Below are 16,994 nucleotides of genomic sequence, written 5' to 3' on the forward strand. Positions count from 1 at the left end.
TTTCTCCCTGTGTGGCGCTGCCAGGGGGACACGCGGGGAGAAGAGCAGGGAGGCAGAGCCCCGCGGGCCACCTGGGGGGTCTGGTCATCAGCGGCCCCTCACTGAGCCTCCACTGGTCCTCTGTGAGGGGGTGATGTCAGCTCGGCCTCAGGGATGAGGAGGTGGAAAGCCGCTCGCTTTCTCGCTCACCAAATGGGACCCCTTGAGCACCTGCGCTGTCAGGGGCTTGAGCAAGAACGAGTCGGGGCCCTGGTGTGTGTACGCGAGGGCAAGGCAGGCAGTCTGACGAGGAGGTAATAGGCCCTACGTCCATCTGCTCCGGGGTGCACACTGTCCCCCACCGCCTGTCATTGTCTGCTTAGCAGCATTCTTGTTGTGTGTGTGGAACATAAAGTAATGGCACATCTAACAATCATTGTCTTCTTCGAGCTGATGAAATAGGGTGATAGAATTTCAGATGTGCGTCAGTTCTGTGAGGAAAGTAAAGCAGAGCAATAGGATGGAGAGGGACTCGGGGTGGGGACATTTGGGATAAGATAGTCTGGGAAGGCCTCTCGGAGGAGGTGACATTTGAGCAAGGAAGGGCAGGGAGAGCATTCCAGGCAGAGGGAACAGCAAGGCTGGAGGCCCTGAGGCAGGAGCAGGCTTGGTACAGAAGGAAGGATGTCTGTGAGGGCAGAGCAGCTTAGCACTGGGGGAGGGGGCGGGGGGGGCATGTCAGAGATGAGGCCTAAGAGGTTGGCAGGGACCCGAGCGTGAAAAAACCTCTAGATGGTAAATAGAAATAGTTGGGATTGTTCTAAATACGATGTGCAGGGTTTGGGGGTAGGGGGTTGAGTAGGTAGAGTTGTATGACCTGATCAGTGTTTTTAAGAAGTTGCTCTGTTTGCTGCGTGGAGAACTGAGGGGCCAAGGGCAGATGGAGGGAGAGCTGGGAGGGTGTGGCTCAAGCCAGGGCGGCAGCGGGTGGAAGTGGTAGAAGTGATGAGATTCTGGGTGTGTTTTGATGGTGGAGCCAACGGGAGCTGATGGACCCGATAGGAAGTATGAGACGAAGGACGGCATCAGGTCGACCCCAGTGGGTTGCCGTGTCCTGAGAGGGGGAGGCTGCAGGAGGAGCAGGTTGGGGGGGTCACATCAGGGCTCGTGTGGGACGTGCGGAGTCTGAGCTGCCTGTTGGACTTCAGGTGGAGAGGTTGAGCAGGCAGTAGCCACGTGTGAGGGTCTGCAAGGTCATGGGAGAGCCCTGGGCTAGAGGTACATCTATCAGCAAGAAGAGGGATGTCAAGCACATGCCTGGCCCAGAGTAAGCCCCTGATGGCGAGTGGCCATGGGGGAGCAGTAACCATAGGACCAGGTCGAAAACTAAATCAGCTCTGGAAAAGGGGCTAGAGGGCCGTAAGGGGTTGGGAGGAGGGTGGGCCTCATGGAAGAGGCTGTGAGCTGCCCCTCGGAGGTGGGCTCAGTGTCCACAGTCAGATTGGGAGGGTCTGGGCCACAAGGTTTGGGTATTTGCCCTTTGCCGACTGGCAGTGAAGGGCCCTGGCCCCTCGGTGATCTGGGGAGCCGGGCTGGGCCAGGCACAGAGCCTCAAGAACCAGCACGCTAGAGGCTGCCAAGCAGGGGTCAGGCTTGAGGCCCCACTGAGGGAGGCGGAGGACAAGGGAGGGTGCTGAGCAGCTGGGCCGAGGGCCAGGGCCACTGGCGTGGGTGCGGACAGGCCCCTGCTGCGCTGCAGAGCCTACATCTTGCTCCTGCATTTTATTCTCTGTGCGAGCCTGGAGCAGGCCTCTCTGTTCCCAACTGCAGATGAACCAACAGGCCCAGACAGGATGAGTGGTTTCCCTGTTCCCCTCGTCTTTCCTCGGCCTAACTGGGGAGTGGGGCTCCTCCCTGGGCCTGGGGTGGCACCAGCACCTTGCAGACCCCCTGCCTTTCTCCTCACTGAGCTCCAGGGACGCTGTGTCTGCTCCCCCCTCGCCAGGCATGACCCACGAAGACATCGTCCAGGAATCCAAGAAATACTGGCAACAGATGGAGGCACACGCAGGGAAGGCCAGCAGCAGCCTGGTAAGAGCCCGGGCTGGCCTTGGGGGTGAGGTCAGCCCCCACGAGGGCCATCCCCCATCCCTTTACCTGGACATAATTTATTTACCAGAAAATTGTAAGAAGAGTATGAAGAATTTGTGTATACCTCTTTCTGGATTCCCCAGATGTTAACATTTTACTACTTTCCACACTCACTTTGTCCTGTGTGTATGTGTGTGTACATACACACATACACATTTATTTACAGAAATATACACTTTTCTGAACCATGAGGGAGTAAGTTGTAGACATGATGCCCCATTACCCCTAAATACTTAAGTGTAAAAATAAGGACTTCCCTGACCGTCCAGTGGTTAAGACGCCACGCTTCCAATGCAGGGTGCGCAGGTTCGATCCCTGGTCAGGGAACAAAGATCCCACATGCCACGTGGCCAAAAAATAAATAAGTAAGTAAATAAATATAAGGACACTTTCTTACATAATAGCCACAGTACAGTTATCAACGTCACAAAATTCACATTGGTGCACTTATCCAAATTGTGGTGTACTATTACTCAGATTTTGTGAATCCTCCCCAAATCCCAGCAACACACTGCATTCGTTTGTAGTGTCTTTAATCGCCTTTAATCTAGAGCAGTTCCTCAGTCTTTCTTTGTCTTTCGTGACATTGGCATTTTTGAAGAGGCAGTTGTTTTGTAAAAGGCCCGTCCCTTTGGGATTGTCTGATCGGGCAGGCACGTCATCTCCATCTGTCCCTTCACCAGCGATACCTTGGTAACTTGATTAAAGGTGCCTCCATGGTAAAGCTTTCTCTACTATGAAGTTACACTTTCCTCCTTTGTAATTAATGAATATCTTCCAGGGAGGTCCTTTGAGACCATGTAAATGTCCTGGTATTCCTCAACCTTTTCCCCCACTGCTTGTATCACCTCCCACCCCTCTGGATCCTCACCCTGGTCCTGAGGACGTGAGCTGGGGCGTTTGCAGGCAGGGAGACTGAGGCTCAGAACACGCTAGAGACCTGCCCGGGGCACACGGAGCGGAGTAGGTCCCGGGTTCTCTGACAGCTTGTCTAGAGCTCGCTCAGCTCCCTCCCCACCTGCACTATCCCCATCACCCCTAGGGTTCCTCATATAAAATGGGGATCATAATCCTGCCTGCCATCTCCTGGGGCGGGTGTGAGGCTCACAGGAGCTGGCTACAGCTCGCCAAGTCCCTGCTCTGCCCGGGGCCCCCGTCGCCCCTGAGCCTCACACCCTCCCCAGGAGGCAGGGATCATTGTAACTTTAGGTGACAGTGGGAATGGAAGGGTGGTCTCAGGGCCCAGGAGACAGTGAATGTGAGGTGAGGCCACTCGCCATCCACACACGAGGGATGACTCCCTCGCCATGCCGGGCCCACGCACTGGTCACCTTGGGAGGAGCCTGGGCCTCTGGCCCCTCCTGAGGCCTGCCTGGGCGTGGCAGTGAGCCAGGGCGCGGCGCAGGCCGGCCAGTGGGGTAGGCCTGGGCCAGGCTGGCTGACAGGGCTGCCCGGCCCCCCTTGGCCTTCCCTCTGTCTCCCCACCCCCTCGTTCCTGGTCCTTTCTCTTCCTCTCCCCTCTTCCTAGTTGCCCCTGTCCTCTGCCCCTCTCCTGTTCTGTCCTCTTCGCCAACCGCCACATGGTTTATTTTTGCTCCTGGCCAGGAGCCTGGCTGGGAAGCAGTGCGGGGCTCAGGCTGGACCTGCAGCGTCATCTGCTAGAGAGAGAACACGGAGTCTTCACCACCTCCTATCCCCCTGACCCCCCCTGCATCCCGCCCACCCAAGATGCCACTCTCGGGCCTGGCTCAGGAAGGGGGCTTCTGTGCCGGACCTGGCTGTGGCCCGGGCGTGAGGCATCTTGCTTGCTTGCCATCAGAGGGTGGGACCAGTGGCAGTGTGAGGCCAAGGACAGGATGCCAGGGTAGAAGCCGCTCGTGCCTGGTGCCCATGGTGCAGCTGTGCCGTCCTGCAGAAAAGCATGAGCCCCTGCCTCGCACCAGGTCCCTATCCTCGGGCCACTTACCCGTGGCGGGGTTAGTAACCTCTCTGAGCCTCTGCTTCTGCTGAGTCAAATGGGAATGACCCCTACCCCCCAGGGCTGTCGAGTCTGTGCAGTTGTGAAAAGGAAGCTCAGTGGACCGGCATGGCTATTCCCTAGAGCAGTGGCTAAGCCACAGCACACCCCCGGACCCCACTTACCTCACCCGTGAAATGGGCCTTCTCACGCTTCTGTGAGAATCAGTGGAACATCTAGAAATCGATAGTGACACGGATAAACCTCCTGTCTGCTTTAGCCAGACCGTGTCCCAGTTACAGAGGCAGGATTTTACTTTGTTGTCGGGATGTGTATTATCCTGGGGCCGAGCCAGGCTGCAAGTCTCCCAGCCAGGGGTCAATCAGCACCCAACAAAGTGCGAGCCCCCTGCTGCTCAGGGGAGGCCCTGGGCTAGGCAGTGCCGAGGACACAGGGTACTCCTGTGTCAGAGGAGGAAGAGCAGAGGGGTGACCCCACATCTGAGGGAGCCTCCAGCTAACAGGAGAGACAGCAGGGTGGCCGGCACAGCTGGGCGAGGGGGTTGCAGGTGGCGGGAGACAAGGCTGGGTGGGCACTTCTGCCTCTCACCCCCCCACCCTTTCCCAGGCAGGGGTGCAGAAGAGCAGGCCCTCCTGCCTGCAAAGGAAGGGCTGAGGCAGAGGACGGGGAATGAACATGGTGGGGTCTTCGAGAGTCCAGGGCTGCCCAGAAGTCTGTCCCACCACCTGAGGCAGCCTCCTCCATCCCCACCCTCTGCAGGTGCATCCCACCTTCTAGGCCCTGCTCTCCACCAGGCCTGGCCCTCATAACTAGATGAGTCAGTCAACATGAGGTAATTCAGGTACTATGGGAGCCCATAGGATGGGCAGCTGCCACTTAAGAGAGCTTCAGGGAAAGCTTCCTGAAGGAGGTGGTGCTTGAGCTGGGTTTTGAAAGTTTTCAGAACAAGCCTGATGAAGAATGGAGAAGCACATTCCAGGCAGAGGGAACCGCATGTGCAAAAGCAGGGAGATGTGAGGTCGAATGCTGTGCCCAGGGACACGCCAGCAGCTCCACCAAGCAGGCCCGTGGGGAATAGCCAGTTAAGGCAGAGAGCACTCCATCAGGAGTCCAAGGCCTGGCTCCCACCCTGAGAGGCCATGGGCCTGGAGTTAGGGGGTCACTTCCCACCACCAAGTGGTAATGGACCAGCCCACAAGGCTCCAGGTGGCCCTAATGCTCCTGGAGGCCACCTGTATATCAGACCCTGGGGCCTCAGCCTGGTGCCTGCGGCTTCATCAGCCCTTCTCCTCCACAGGGTGCCCCGCGGACCCATGGGCCTAGCACCTTTGACCTGCAGATGAAGTTTGTGTGTGGCCAGTGCTGGAGGAACGGGCAGGTGGTAGAGCCTGACAAGGACCTCAAGTACTGCAGCGCCAAGGCCCGGCACTGGTGAGCCGGGTGCCGAGCAGGGGCACGGGCAGGGTGGGGACCACGTAAGCACCGCAGGCGAGGAAGCCGGGCTCTCCATGGAGGTCACACAGCCCGCTCTATCCTGCAGCTGGACCAAGGAGCGGCGGGTCCTCCTGGTGATGTCCAAGGCCAAGAGGAAGTGGGTGTCGGTGAGGCCACTGCCGTCCATTCGCAACTTCCCACAGCAATACGATGTGAGCGCCGGGGTGGGGTGCAGGGTGGCAGCGGGGCCTCGCATATGGGGCCATGGGGCCCCAGGAGGGCTTGCCCACTGGCGGGGCAGTGACACGGTCCAGCGGGACTCAGCAGGGTCTCGCCATGCCTGCCCTGCAGCTCTGCATCCACGCGCAGAACGGCCGCAAGTGCCAGTACGTGGGGAACTGCTCCTTTGCGCACAGCCCGGAGGAGAGGGACATGTGGACGTTCATGAAGGAGAACAAGAGTGAGTGGGCAGGGCTGGGCTGACCCGGACACCCCCCCTCGTCGGCAGGCCCAAGTGCACCTGCTGAACCTCGCGTGGCCGCCCGGGCCCCACTCCGGCTGCACCGGGCTGAGCCCTCTCTGGGTCTCCAGGTGACCGGGCAGCCCAGCAGCAGGGGTCCCGTAGGGGTCGTGGGACAGAGTAGAGGGAGAATCCCCTCTCACCAGGCCCTCCATCCCCTATTGCCCACCAGTCCTGGACATGCAGCAGACCTATGACATGTGGCTGAAGAAGCACAACCCAGGGAAGCCGGGGGAAGGGACGCCCATCAGTTCTCGGGAGGGGGAGAAGCAGATCCAGATGCCCACGGACTACGCCGACATCATGGTAACACCCCATCCCCTGGGGGCCCTGGTCCGAGCCTGACCCGGAGGGGCTGTGCGGAGGGGCTCAGCCTCCCTGGGGGAAGTGGTCCCGGCAGGGGTGTGAGGAGCGGGCGCCCACGCTGGCTGTGTCCCCAGATGGGTTACCACTGCTGGCTCTGCGGCAAGAACAGCAACAGCAAGAAGCAGTGGCAGCAGCACATCCAGTCTGAGAAGCACAAGGAGAAGGTCTTCACGTCTGACAGCGACGCTAGTGGCTGGGCCTATCGCTTCCCCATGGGCGAGTTCCGGCTCTGCGAAAGGTGCCCCCGGGAGGGCAGGGCCGGGCGGGCTGTGGGGTGGCCTGAAAAGGTGGAGGCAACGGCCAGCTCTGGCTCCACTTGGCCTGGAGGTGGCATAATGGGGGGTGGGGATGTCCAGAAAGACAGCTGCTCCTGGGTGTGAGGACCCAGGAGTGGGGCGGGGTGGCATTGGAGGTGGGGACCCGTCCTCTGCAGCCCTGCATCAGATCCTCGCGAAGGCCAGGCCACGCCCGCTTTCCCCAGGGCTGATGCTGCATGGGGAGAGGCTTGTCGGGGGAGGCAGAGTGGCCGGCCCCAGGTCCGGCAGCCCGTGGAGGAAAGGGCACAGGGCGCGGGCAGTGAGCCTCCTGCCGCCCACAGGCTCCAGAAGGGCAAGGCCTGCCCGGACGGGGACAAGTGCCGCTGCGCTCACGGGCAGGAGGAGCTCAACGAGTGGCTGGACCGGCGCGAGGTGCTGAAGCAGAAGCTGGCCAAGGCCCGCAAGGACATGCTTCTGTGCCCACGGGATGACGACTTTGGCAAATACAACTTCCTGCTGCAAGAGGACGGGAATGCCACTGGTGCCGCCCCAGAAGCCCCTGCTGCTGCCACCATCACTGGGGAGTAGGCCAGCTCCTGGCCGTGGGTGAAGTCCTAGGATCGGGGGCAGGGGTGGGCACGGAGCGCCTGATAGGAGGGCCAGGGCAGGCCAGGGCCGGGGCTGGGGCCCCCGGCCATCCTCTCTGCCCCCACTGCCCCAGTGCATACCCAGGTGCACGAGCTGCAGCCCCACTCGGTCCCAGGGTCCTCATCCTGCTGAAGCCCTGGGCAGGTCCTCCCCTCCCCCACCCCGGCTCTCCTGGTTGCGGAGGGAGGGGCCTGGTTGACCCCTCCAGCTTCAGCCTACAGCTTTAACTTCCGTCTACTCCTAAAGGGGGCCCAACGCTCAGGGCTGGGGAGCCTGGGGTCCCCACTTGAATCTGCAGCAGAAGGGTCCTTCCCCCTGCCCCCCCCTCACCCCCCCCCACCTCCCCTGGGGGCAGATCAGGGTAGAACAGAGGGCAGGAGGCCCCACCCAGCTTTAAAATGCAGCCCCAGGATGGACTGGGGATACTGTACAAGTCACTTACCCTCTGGGGCCTCAGTTTCCCCTCTGGTTGGAAGAGTGGGAGGGGCTGGGCTACATGATCTCTGGAGCCTGACCAAGGAGCGTGGCTGTCTGGTGAGGCCACCAGCCCAGCCCCTCTCCTTTGTGGGCCGCTGAATGTAGATTGTAGGTCGTCAGAGGCTTCAGAGATGACGCAGCCCAGACCCCCATTTTGCAGATAGAAAAACAGGCCTAGAAGGAAGGAGTGCTCTACCCGGCATCTCCACCCACAGCACGGTAGAGCTGGAATGCAAACTGCGGTCACAAGACTCAGGGCCAGTTATCAGCTGGAGCCTCCAGGCTCTTGGCAGGGATGTGACAGTCTCTGAATCAGCTGGGATTCCGGCAGCACCGCCCAGGGGTTGGTCGTGTCAGTGCCCTGTAGGGGGACAGTCCCCTCTGAGGATGGTCGTAAGGAGTGTAGCAGCAAAGGTCACTTCCCCATGGCTGCTCCAGGAGAGGTGGTACCTGGCAGGGCACCCGTGGGCTCAGGTTCTGCACGAGGAACTGGGGGGGATTGGGAGGGTGGGCGGTCAGGGGACATGGAGAGAAGGGAGACTTGACCGTGGGCACCATGGGCTACTCCAGGATCGGACACAGCCCCTCTTTCTTGGGGACTCAGAAGAGTCCTTTCCCTTTCTCCCCTAGACCCAGACATACAATTAGGACCATCCATCCCAGCCCCTCCCTGATCCCGACCCTGCCAGCTGCCTGGGACCCCAGTTGACCCCCAACCCCTGCCCCCCCAAGCCCTCTCCCATCCCTCTCGTCTGACGTGTCTGCGTGCACCCCCTCCTCTCCATCCCACCCCTTGTGGGCAGACCTAGCCTCCCCTGGTTCCCTAGACATTCCAGAACGCCCCACACCATTGGCACAAGGGGTGGGGCCCCCCGGAAGGAGCCGGGGACCGAGGCTGGAGTTGGTGGGAGGGTGAGACAGAGAGAATGGAATACCCTTTATTTCCCCTCAAACAAGCATTTCGAGTGTACGTTGAGATGATGGCGGGCACCCTGGGCCGCAGGGAACCTTGTTCTTCTCGCTGCCACTGCCCAGCCTTTTCCTGATAATTGTGGCATGCATCCTTTCCTCTCCCTGCCCCTTCCCCCAGCAGGCCAGCACTGCAGAGTTTGGGTGCTGGTGGCGTGGCTGGAGGGGAGGAGAGACCCAAGGTGGGGCCTGTGGCCATGAATGTTGATGACACTTGTTTTCCCTGATCCGTGCTGTTGCAGTCTGTCGTCACCAGCCTTGTTTTTAGTGTGTATATATGTCGCCCCCGTGATGCATATATACACAGGTATTAAATATATCGCTCTATATAATATTACATATGTGTGTGGTATCCAAGGAATCACTTCTAATGAGGGCTAAAGATAAAGAATTTGGCCGGAAAGTGCAGCCATCCTGGCACAATGAGGAGGGACTTTCAGGGTCATCATTGCCATTTGCAAGGACTGAGGGACTGGAGCAAGGGGTCAGAGGTGATTTGGGCAGCAGGGGCAGAAGCGGCCCCTGCCTAGGCCCAGCTCCGCCTGATGGCGTCCAGACCACCCCAGCCTAGTGGGGAGAGAGCACGAGTGCTCGGGGAAAGAAGAGGATTGGTGTTTGTCTCCCACCCAAAAGAATAGGATTAGAATCCAGATTTTTCTTCTCCATCCTGTTATCCCTGCAGGGGCCTTGGGATGTGGCGCTCCCTGGCTTGGCCAGAGCTGGATCCCCGCAGGGTTGGAAGAAAGCGAGGGGCAGGCGGGGAGTAGGAGGTGGAGGTGTGGCACAGTACACTTTGAATGATGAGTGTGATTATTTCAGTTGTGACTCTGAGAGGCTCAGAGAATTGGATCGGGCCTGTGCCCCCCGCCGGCAGGCAGGGACAAGACATCACAGCAAATATGGTGAAGGGGGGACAGGCACCCTTGATGTGAGTGTCCCTTTGGGATGGGGCAAAGAGGGATGCTGCGTTTCTCAGCTGGGCAGTGATAAATTTAATGGTCCTTTAAAAATGTCTGTGTATTAAAAAATTTAAGAATACCACACTTTAATATTAAATATTCATAAGGTCTAGTATCTTGATAATAATGTAGATGTTTTAATAACAATTTTTGTCCTTCTTAAAATAAAATGAAAGAAACTTGCTTCTTTTAGCCTTTGTTCTAGAAAATAAACGTGTGCACTTTGACCTCTGTCCCTGAGGTGTTGCTCCTGTTCCCCGCTTCCTGGCACCTGTGCCCGGGGACCTGGGCCTCTCTTTACTCATGGGGCAGAGCTGGCTGGCGCAGGGCATGCCCCAAGGCAGACATTCCGAGGGGTGAGGGGCAGAAGGTCTGTGTCCTTGTGTAAACAGGGCAGCCCAGCTGGCCCCGGCTCGCGCAGTGCCTCACTGGCAGGGACAAGCTGTGCTCTGCACAGGTGGCCCCGGTGGTTCCGTGTGGGGCTTTCCACCTGTGCCCACACTTCCCTGCTTTTACTATGTGCACCGTCCTGGGTTCCAGAGGCCTGTCTCTGTGCCCTTTCTGGGTATGGCTTTTCCAGAAAGGTAGGGGGCTATGACATGCTTTGGAATGTGGTCCCAACTGCAACCTGGACTCCTCTGGGCCTGAGGGAGATCCAAGTCACATGGGCCCAGCTTCCTCCTCCATAAAAGAGAGCATATTAGATCAGGGATTTTCAATCAGGGACACTTGTATCTGCTAGAGACACTTTTTTTTTTTTTTTTTTTTTTTTGGCCGCATGACATGCAGGATCTTAGTTCCCTAACCAAGGATTGAACCCACGCCCCCTGTTGTGGAAGCCCAGCGTCTTAACCACTGGACCACCAGGGAAGTCCCTGGAGGCACCTTTTCAAATCTCTTGGATTGTGTGTGGTTACAGTGATGGAGGGGGTCCTGATGGGAGGGGCTGCACACGTTTAAGAGTAAGCTCTCGCCAGACAACTTCAAACTACAGTATTCAGTGACCCCAGGAACAGAGGTCCAAGGCCTGTGAATTCTCTCAGGACAAGGGAATCATTTGGGCCGGCTACTCAGTAGGGGCTCAAATACTTGATAAATGACCAGATGAGTAACAGGAGCAGCCGACTTGATTGAGCACCTTCTGCGCGCCAGGCATGATGGATGCAGCAAGTCTGTCTCCATAGCAACCTGTACATTTGACGTCCACATCTTGGCCCACAGAGGTTCAGTGAAGGTTCCAAGGACCCTCAGAAAGGAGACAAAAAAAGATCAAGAACCACTGGGAACTGGATGATCGGCAAGGTCCCTTCAGCGCTGACATTCCAGGGTTCTCAGCAACCCTGGCTTCACTATGAAAAACCAGAGGGGCATGGCAAGGCCCAGCTCCCAGAAGAAAATGCAGACCCATCCTCAGGCTGAAGAGATTGTAAACCTGCATCAGGACCTCCCTTAAACTTCGAAAATGAAAGCAAAAGATAAGCAGTACTTCAGTGAACCTAGTGGACTAAATTCTTAAATTCTCATAAATTCCCCTAAGTTCTCTTCTAGTTCTCTTTCAGCTCAGGTTGGTAAGCACTAACTGAGCACTTGCCCCATCTCAGATCCTAGGGATACAAGATTACAGACAAAACGTGGCCTTCCTTGAATCCAGTCTGCCAGGGGAGATGGCTCTGCATGGAAGAGTGTAGGATGATGTGACAGGTACAGTGGTGGGAGATGCCAGGTGCCACGGAAGGCAGCTCATCCAAGCTGGGGAGCTGGGGAGGGCTTCCTGGAGGAGGTGAACCTGGATTTGAGCCTTAAAAAGATTGCTGGATCATTGTAATCGACGTGTACTTACTGTTCTGCACCTTTCCTTTTCTCTCAAGTGTATTTCACACGTGCATCTCCACGCCCCGATGTATCCTAGATATTTACGGTCGATGGCTTCATTCATCAAGGTGCCAGGTTGGCTTGAGCAGCCCGCAGTTATTGAATGTAGGCCCGTTTCTGGTCTTTGGTCCTGTGATTAGGGGCTGCCATGAGCCCCACCACTCCCGTGGCGCCGCAGCTCCTCCTCCCTGCCTCGGAGGAAGCTGCTTCTGACAGGTGGGGTGACAGGCAGAGGTGGAGATGGGGGCAGCTCTGCATCTCTCTAGAGAAAGCCCCAGAGGCCTCTGCCGGAAACTGCATCCGCATATAGCCCCCACCAGGGGAGCCATCTACAGCAGACATTAGACCTCTGAGGCAGGAAACCCAAGGAGTATAGGCAATCCCAACATGCCTACCATGCGGGCCCCTCCGGATGTCTCCAGGCTTGTTTGTGGCCGCCCCTCTCCCTATCTCTGCCCTCCCCAGCCGCTTGACCCAGCATCCTGCTGATGTGGCCCCTGTGTGAACCATAGGTGATGCTGCCAGCTGGACACCCCGGCTGCAGAGTGGGGGGTGCCACGTGGACTGACTTTCAGTGGCATGAAAATTCCCTAAGGCGAGGGACTTGCCTGGCCAGGTCTGTTTTTTAGCTTTGAATTCCTTACAAGATCTAGGCTGGTGCCAGGTATGCAGTGAGCAATCAGTCACAGTCTTAGAGCCTTCGTACATTCACACATTGGAAGGGGTCTGACAGGAACAAATCTCTGAGAATGAAATGTCATGCGGCAGGTGGGTGTATTTGAGACACGTTGGGGACCTCCTTTTGCCTCTGAAATCATGCTCTGTGGGCACCTACCCACTCCACCTTTGGGGTAAGCCAGTCTTGAACACAAAAGTGTTTTGGGGCCAAGGAATGGTTAATGCACCGGCCCAGCCTCAGCCCCAGCCTGCGAGCCACAGGTCAACTTAAGACAGCCTGCGCGCCAGGTCCTCTGCACCTTTCGCCGTCCCCCACTGCCAGCGCCCCCGGTTTCACAGAGGCAAAGGGCACTGGAAGGATAAATAAGAAATTAAATCTGTTATGAGGAAGGGGAACGGGGAGGAGGGACACGGATAGGAATGACATTTCTAAAGTATACCTTTATCAGGGACTTCCCTGGTGGTGCAGTGGTTAGGAATCCGCCTGCCAATGCAGGGGACAGGGGTTCGAGCCCTGGTCTGGGAAGATCCCACATGCCGCGGAGCAGCTAAGCCCGTGTGCCACAACTACTGAGCCTGCGCGCTAGAGCCCGCGAACCACAGCTACTGAGCCCTCGTGCCGCAACTACTGAAGCCCCCACGCCTAGAGCCTGTGCTCCGCAACAAGAGAAGCCACCGCAATGAGAAGCCCGCGCACCGCAACGAAGAGTAGCCCCCACTCGCTGCAACTAGAGAAAGCCTGCAAGCAGCAACAGAAAAAAAACCCAATGCAGCCAAAAATAAATAAAAAGTATACCTTTATCAAAAGTTTTGAGCTTTGAGCCATATACTGTTTTTTGTATTCAAAACTTGAAATTAATTTTTAATTTGGGAAAAGAACATGGTTTGGGGAGGACTATTAGGGTGGAAAAGAGGGTAATTGGAGGATAAGCTGGGGCTGTTGGGAAGAGGAGAGGCTAGAAGGCATCCTGTTGTATTTGCTGTTTGTGCAAAATGGAATTTTAGAAAGCAGGGAAAGACTACATAGAAATCAGCTGTGGTGCAGGGAACCAAATGCTTACTGCATCCAACCTGGAGCGTCAGAGACAGAACCAGAGCTGAAAGGAACCTTGGAGGTCACAACATTCAGTGGTTTTGGAACTGAGACCCAGAAGAGCAGCACAGCTTGTTCTAGATGCCACATCAGTGCGTGGAGAGGTGGAGCCAATGCCCCCTCCCCCACCCCACCCCCAGCCCCAGCCGGCCAAGGCAGGTGTTGGTCTTTGTGGAGGGCGACATACAGAACTTTGGCTTCAACCACACGTTCAAGTAAGTGGCCTGCGGACCTCAGAGGCCAGTGTCCTGGTGAGAGGGCCAGGGAGGGGACTACAGCAAACAGCCAATTGCCGCCAAGTTCCCCAGGCTGGGACACAGGCTGGGAAGCAGGACATCGTCCAGGACGAGCCTGAGCCTGGTTGACAGAGCTGCCCCCCTTCAGTGGTGCCTGCTCTGCCTGCCCTCCAGCAGCTGTCCGCTAGGCACCTGCCTCTTCTCCCCGTCCCCGAAGACCAAAGGAACCCCGGCTGCAGGTTTGTCACTCCCCTTAGAAGAGCAGGCTTCAGGCTCTGCAGATGGTGTAAAGCCCCAATTATGCATGCCACATGCACACCGTATGCCTGGGAGGGCACGTGTGCATGCATAGCATATGGACCAGCATCAAAACATGCCACCAACCCCTCGAGACTCACAAGCCCACAGGTAGGTGCGTGACGCCCACTCAAGCGCCTGTGCGTGCCAACACAGTACAGCCTCGTGCTGAGCTGCCTGCTGCCGGGGTCTCGGGGCCCAGCCCGGGCTGGTTTCCTCGGCAGGCCCTGCTCTCCTCGGGGCCCAGCCTCCAGGGCTCCTCTGCCCAGTGGGCCGGAGTGTGTAGTGCATGCTCACTGTGGGCGGGGAGCCAGCTCACTGTTCTCACCTGGCAGGCCCGGTTCTGGCTCCCAGCCTGGGGGAGAACTTCCCTTTGCAAAGTTAGATAACACCGGGCTCTCTGTCAGAGGATTGGTGCTGTGTCTCCACGTGCTGAGGCTGGCGCAGGGCCAGGCCCGCTCTGCCAGGCAGCAGGAAGGGAAGGCCTGGCTGCAGCCGGAGCTGGCAGGTGGCCGAGCCGGGGGTGGACGGGCGGGCTGGGGCTCGTGCTGCCCATTGGCTGCCTCGGGCTCCCGCCCCGCCTGCCTCCAGAGCCTGTGGCTCCCCGACCAGCTCCTGCCTCTCCAGCTGCTTCTAAACTCCCCCAGCAAGCACCCCCTGCCGGGCCATGTCGAGCTGCGACAGGATTGGAGTGGCCCCTGCCATGGACATGCCTGAGGTCCTCAAGTCCCTGCTGGAGCACTCTTTGCCTTGGCCAGAGAAGAGGACAGGTAGGAGAGGAGGTGGTCTGTGATGGCTGGCTGCCCAGGTGCCCAGGGGGTGGAGGCCGCCGTAGGCACATTGGCCAGACAGGCATCTCCAAGCAAGGGAGGGTTCCCAGCAGCGGTCTGCCCTTGGCCTCTTCCTGGGCGAGGAAGGGCTGGGGTGCAGAGAGGGACACGGTAGGGAGTGGCACTGTCACGCAGGGACTGCCCCCAGGGCCTGCTAGCTTTGGGAAGCCGTGGCCAGCGTGTGGCCACTGACAGGTGCCGTGCTCCCGCGGGACAAGGACAGGACCAGAGGGCCCTGCTGAGAGTACGCACTGGATGCTGACTGCTTATTAAGTTCCCTCCCTCTGCATGTTGGGGCGGCAGGGCACTGGCAGAGACTGTAGATTCGGGCAGCCTCCCGTGTCTGGAGAAGAGGCTTTCCTTTGGGCGCCTGCTTCGGCTCCCGCTCGCTGGAGGGCTGAACCCGTGGATGGGATGGAAGCTGTTATGTAACAGGACCACAGGCTGGAAGCCCCGGTTCCTAGGATACCACAGGCAAACACGGGGCGAGGGAGCCGGCGGAGGAGGGTGTGGACCGAGGGGCAGAGCTGGCAGCCAGCACCAGGTGTCTCCCGAGTCCTGCCTGAGAGACCCAGGACCACGCAAACTTTGGGCGCCAGCCTGCTCTGCGTGCTCCCTCTTGCCAGATATTTCTCCAGGTCTCTTCTGTTCTAAGACGTCAGGTCCTCATGGCTCAAACTCCACAGGCGCCTTGAAAGGAGCCCAGCTGCCCTCGGCTGCCAGAGTCTGACTTAGGAGTCCCAGGTGTCCCCTCTAGGGACCTTTCTCAGGCCTCTCCCTCACCTGCTGTGCTGGCACCTGATAACGTCTCATCACCAGGCAGCCCTGGCTGTCCCCACAGGACTTCCTTCCCCGGGACCCTTAGCCCACTCCCAAACTGGAGGCCAAGGACACACACCACAGCCCCTGCCCTGACACACCTCGGGGAGCCAGGCTCAGGAAAGGAGGGCGGCAAGCTCCCTTCATGGAGACACTGCCCGAGGGAAGAAGGCGGATCCCAGAGCTAGGGGCAGGGTCCCCCGTGGGCTCTCTCATCTAGCTCCAGGCCCCCCTCAGGCCTCACCTGTGGGCAGTCTGTGCCCTCCTGGCACTCAGGACCCCAGCTGCTCACCAGGAGAAGCCCATCACCTCGAAACTCTCAACTCAGCCTGGCCGAGGAGCCACAGCTGACTTTTTCTTGCCATCTCTGACACCCCGTGTGGGTAGGTGAGGCTGGAAGTCCTTCCAAAAGCTGGAGGAATAGGGCTCCCTTCTTGGTCCGGGCATCCGGGGAAGGTAGGGTGGCCCAGGTGGCCCAGCGCGGGCACAGGGAGCAGCTGGGCTGCCGGCGGGTCTGCAGGGTCAGCTCCCGGCTGGGCAGGGAAGGGGTCTTGGGGGCAACTCAGGGCGCTGCTCCTCGGACCTGAAGAACAAGGTCTATGAAGAGCAGCGGCAGCTGCTGGTCGCCGGCTCCCAGCTGGTCCCCAGAGCCCCGCGACAACTGCAAAGTCCCCACTGCACACCGTGGACGGCAAAGTCGGGGCCCAGCACTGAGGGCACTCGCCCAGGGTCTCAGGGAGAGCTCTGCCGAGAACTGGCAACCTCCCAGAGGACGGTTGGTTTGGTACAGCTGGGTTGGTCCACGGGGAATGGACCAGAGTCTCAGGCCACCTCCTAGCACTTCTCTACGTGGTGTCTCACTGAGAGTCAGAAGCATGAGACCCGGACAGACTGACAGATGCCAATGGGTGGATGAAATAAGGGGACAAGGGTCGAAGAGTCAAGGGGGTCAGTGTAACCCACAAAGACCTCGCTCTTATTACTGCCCCTAACCTGCCATCGCCACTTTCCAAAGCTCCCAGACTCTCCAAATCTTTCATAAAAATAAAAGTATCCGCCTGAAGGCAATATACCTTGGCGAAGAGAGTACACACACCATCAGAACTAGGATTTCCAGTGGGCACGTAGCAAGCATAGTTGACCCTTGAACAACACGGGGGTCAGGGGCCCAACCCCCCTCACAGTTGAAAATCTGCGTATAACTTTATAGTCACCCCGTGGGTACATGTTTCCACATCCTTGGATTCAACCAGCCACAGATCAGATAGCACTGTACGTAGTTAGTGAACAAATCCACGTGTAAGTGGACCCGCGTGGTTCAAACCCGTGTCGTTCAAGGGCTTCTCCCCCGCGTGCATCCCTCACTCTGGCTTCGGACCCCCGGGAGGAGGGCAACAGAGGCGCTGGTTGCCCCCCAGGATTGCTCGCCTG

General features: G+C 58.4%; 2 protein-coding genes across 3 annotated transcripts in view; both read left to right on the forward strand.

Annotated features, from left to right (window-relative positions):
- Nucleotides 1-9,921, forward strand: part of ZC3H7B (zinc finger CCCH-type containing 7B) — a 56,830-nt gene extending 46,909 nt beyond the window's left edge. Inside the window, exons 17-23 of the mRNA XM_068559718.1 lie at nucleotides 1,985-2,070; nucleotides 5,406-5,539; nucleotides 5,649-5,754; nucleotides 5,894-6,002; nucleotides 6,235-6,368; nucleotides 6,503-6,666; nucleotides 7,027-9,921. Of these exons, the coding sequence (XP_068415819.1) occupies nucleotides 1,985-2,070; nucleotides 5,406-5,539; nucleotides 5,649-5,754; nucleotides 5,894-6,002; nucleotides 6,235-6,368; nucleotides 6,503-6,666; nucleotides 7,027-7,273 (980 nt within the window). The 3' untranslated portion in view covers nucleotides 7,274-9,921. The remainder of the gene's footprint in view (nucleotides 1-1,984; nucleotides 2,071-5,405; nucleotides 5,540-5,648; nucleotides 5,755-5,893; nucleotides 6,003-6,234; nucleotides 6,369-6,502; nucleotides 6,667-7,026) is intronic.
- Nucleotides 9,922-14,581: 4,660 nt separating this feature from the next.
- TEF (TEF transcription factor, PAR bZIP family member) overlaps nucleotides 14,582-16,994 on the forward strand; it is a 43,124-nt gene continuing 40,711 nt past the window's right edge. Inside the window, exon 1 of one of the 2 annotated variants that reach the window (XM_068560227.1) lies at nucleotides 14,582-14,684. In XM_068560227.1, coding sequence (XP_068416328.1) covers nucleotides 14,582-14,684 — 103 coding nt within the window. The remainder of the gene's footprint in view (nucleotides 14,685-16,994) is intronic. The other variant, XM_068560224.1, reaches the window with a different exon arrangement.

The sequence above is a fragment of the Eschrichtius robustus genome, chromosome 13 (assembly GCF_028021215.1).
Source record: "Eschrichtius robustus isolate mEscRob2 chromosome 13, mEscRob2.pri, whole genome shotgun sequence".
Taxonomy (NCBI): Eukaryota; Metazoa; Chordata; class Mammalia; order Artiodactyla; family Eschrichtiidae; genus Eschrichtius; species Eschrichtius robustus.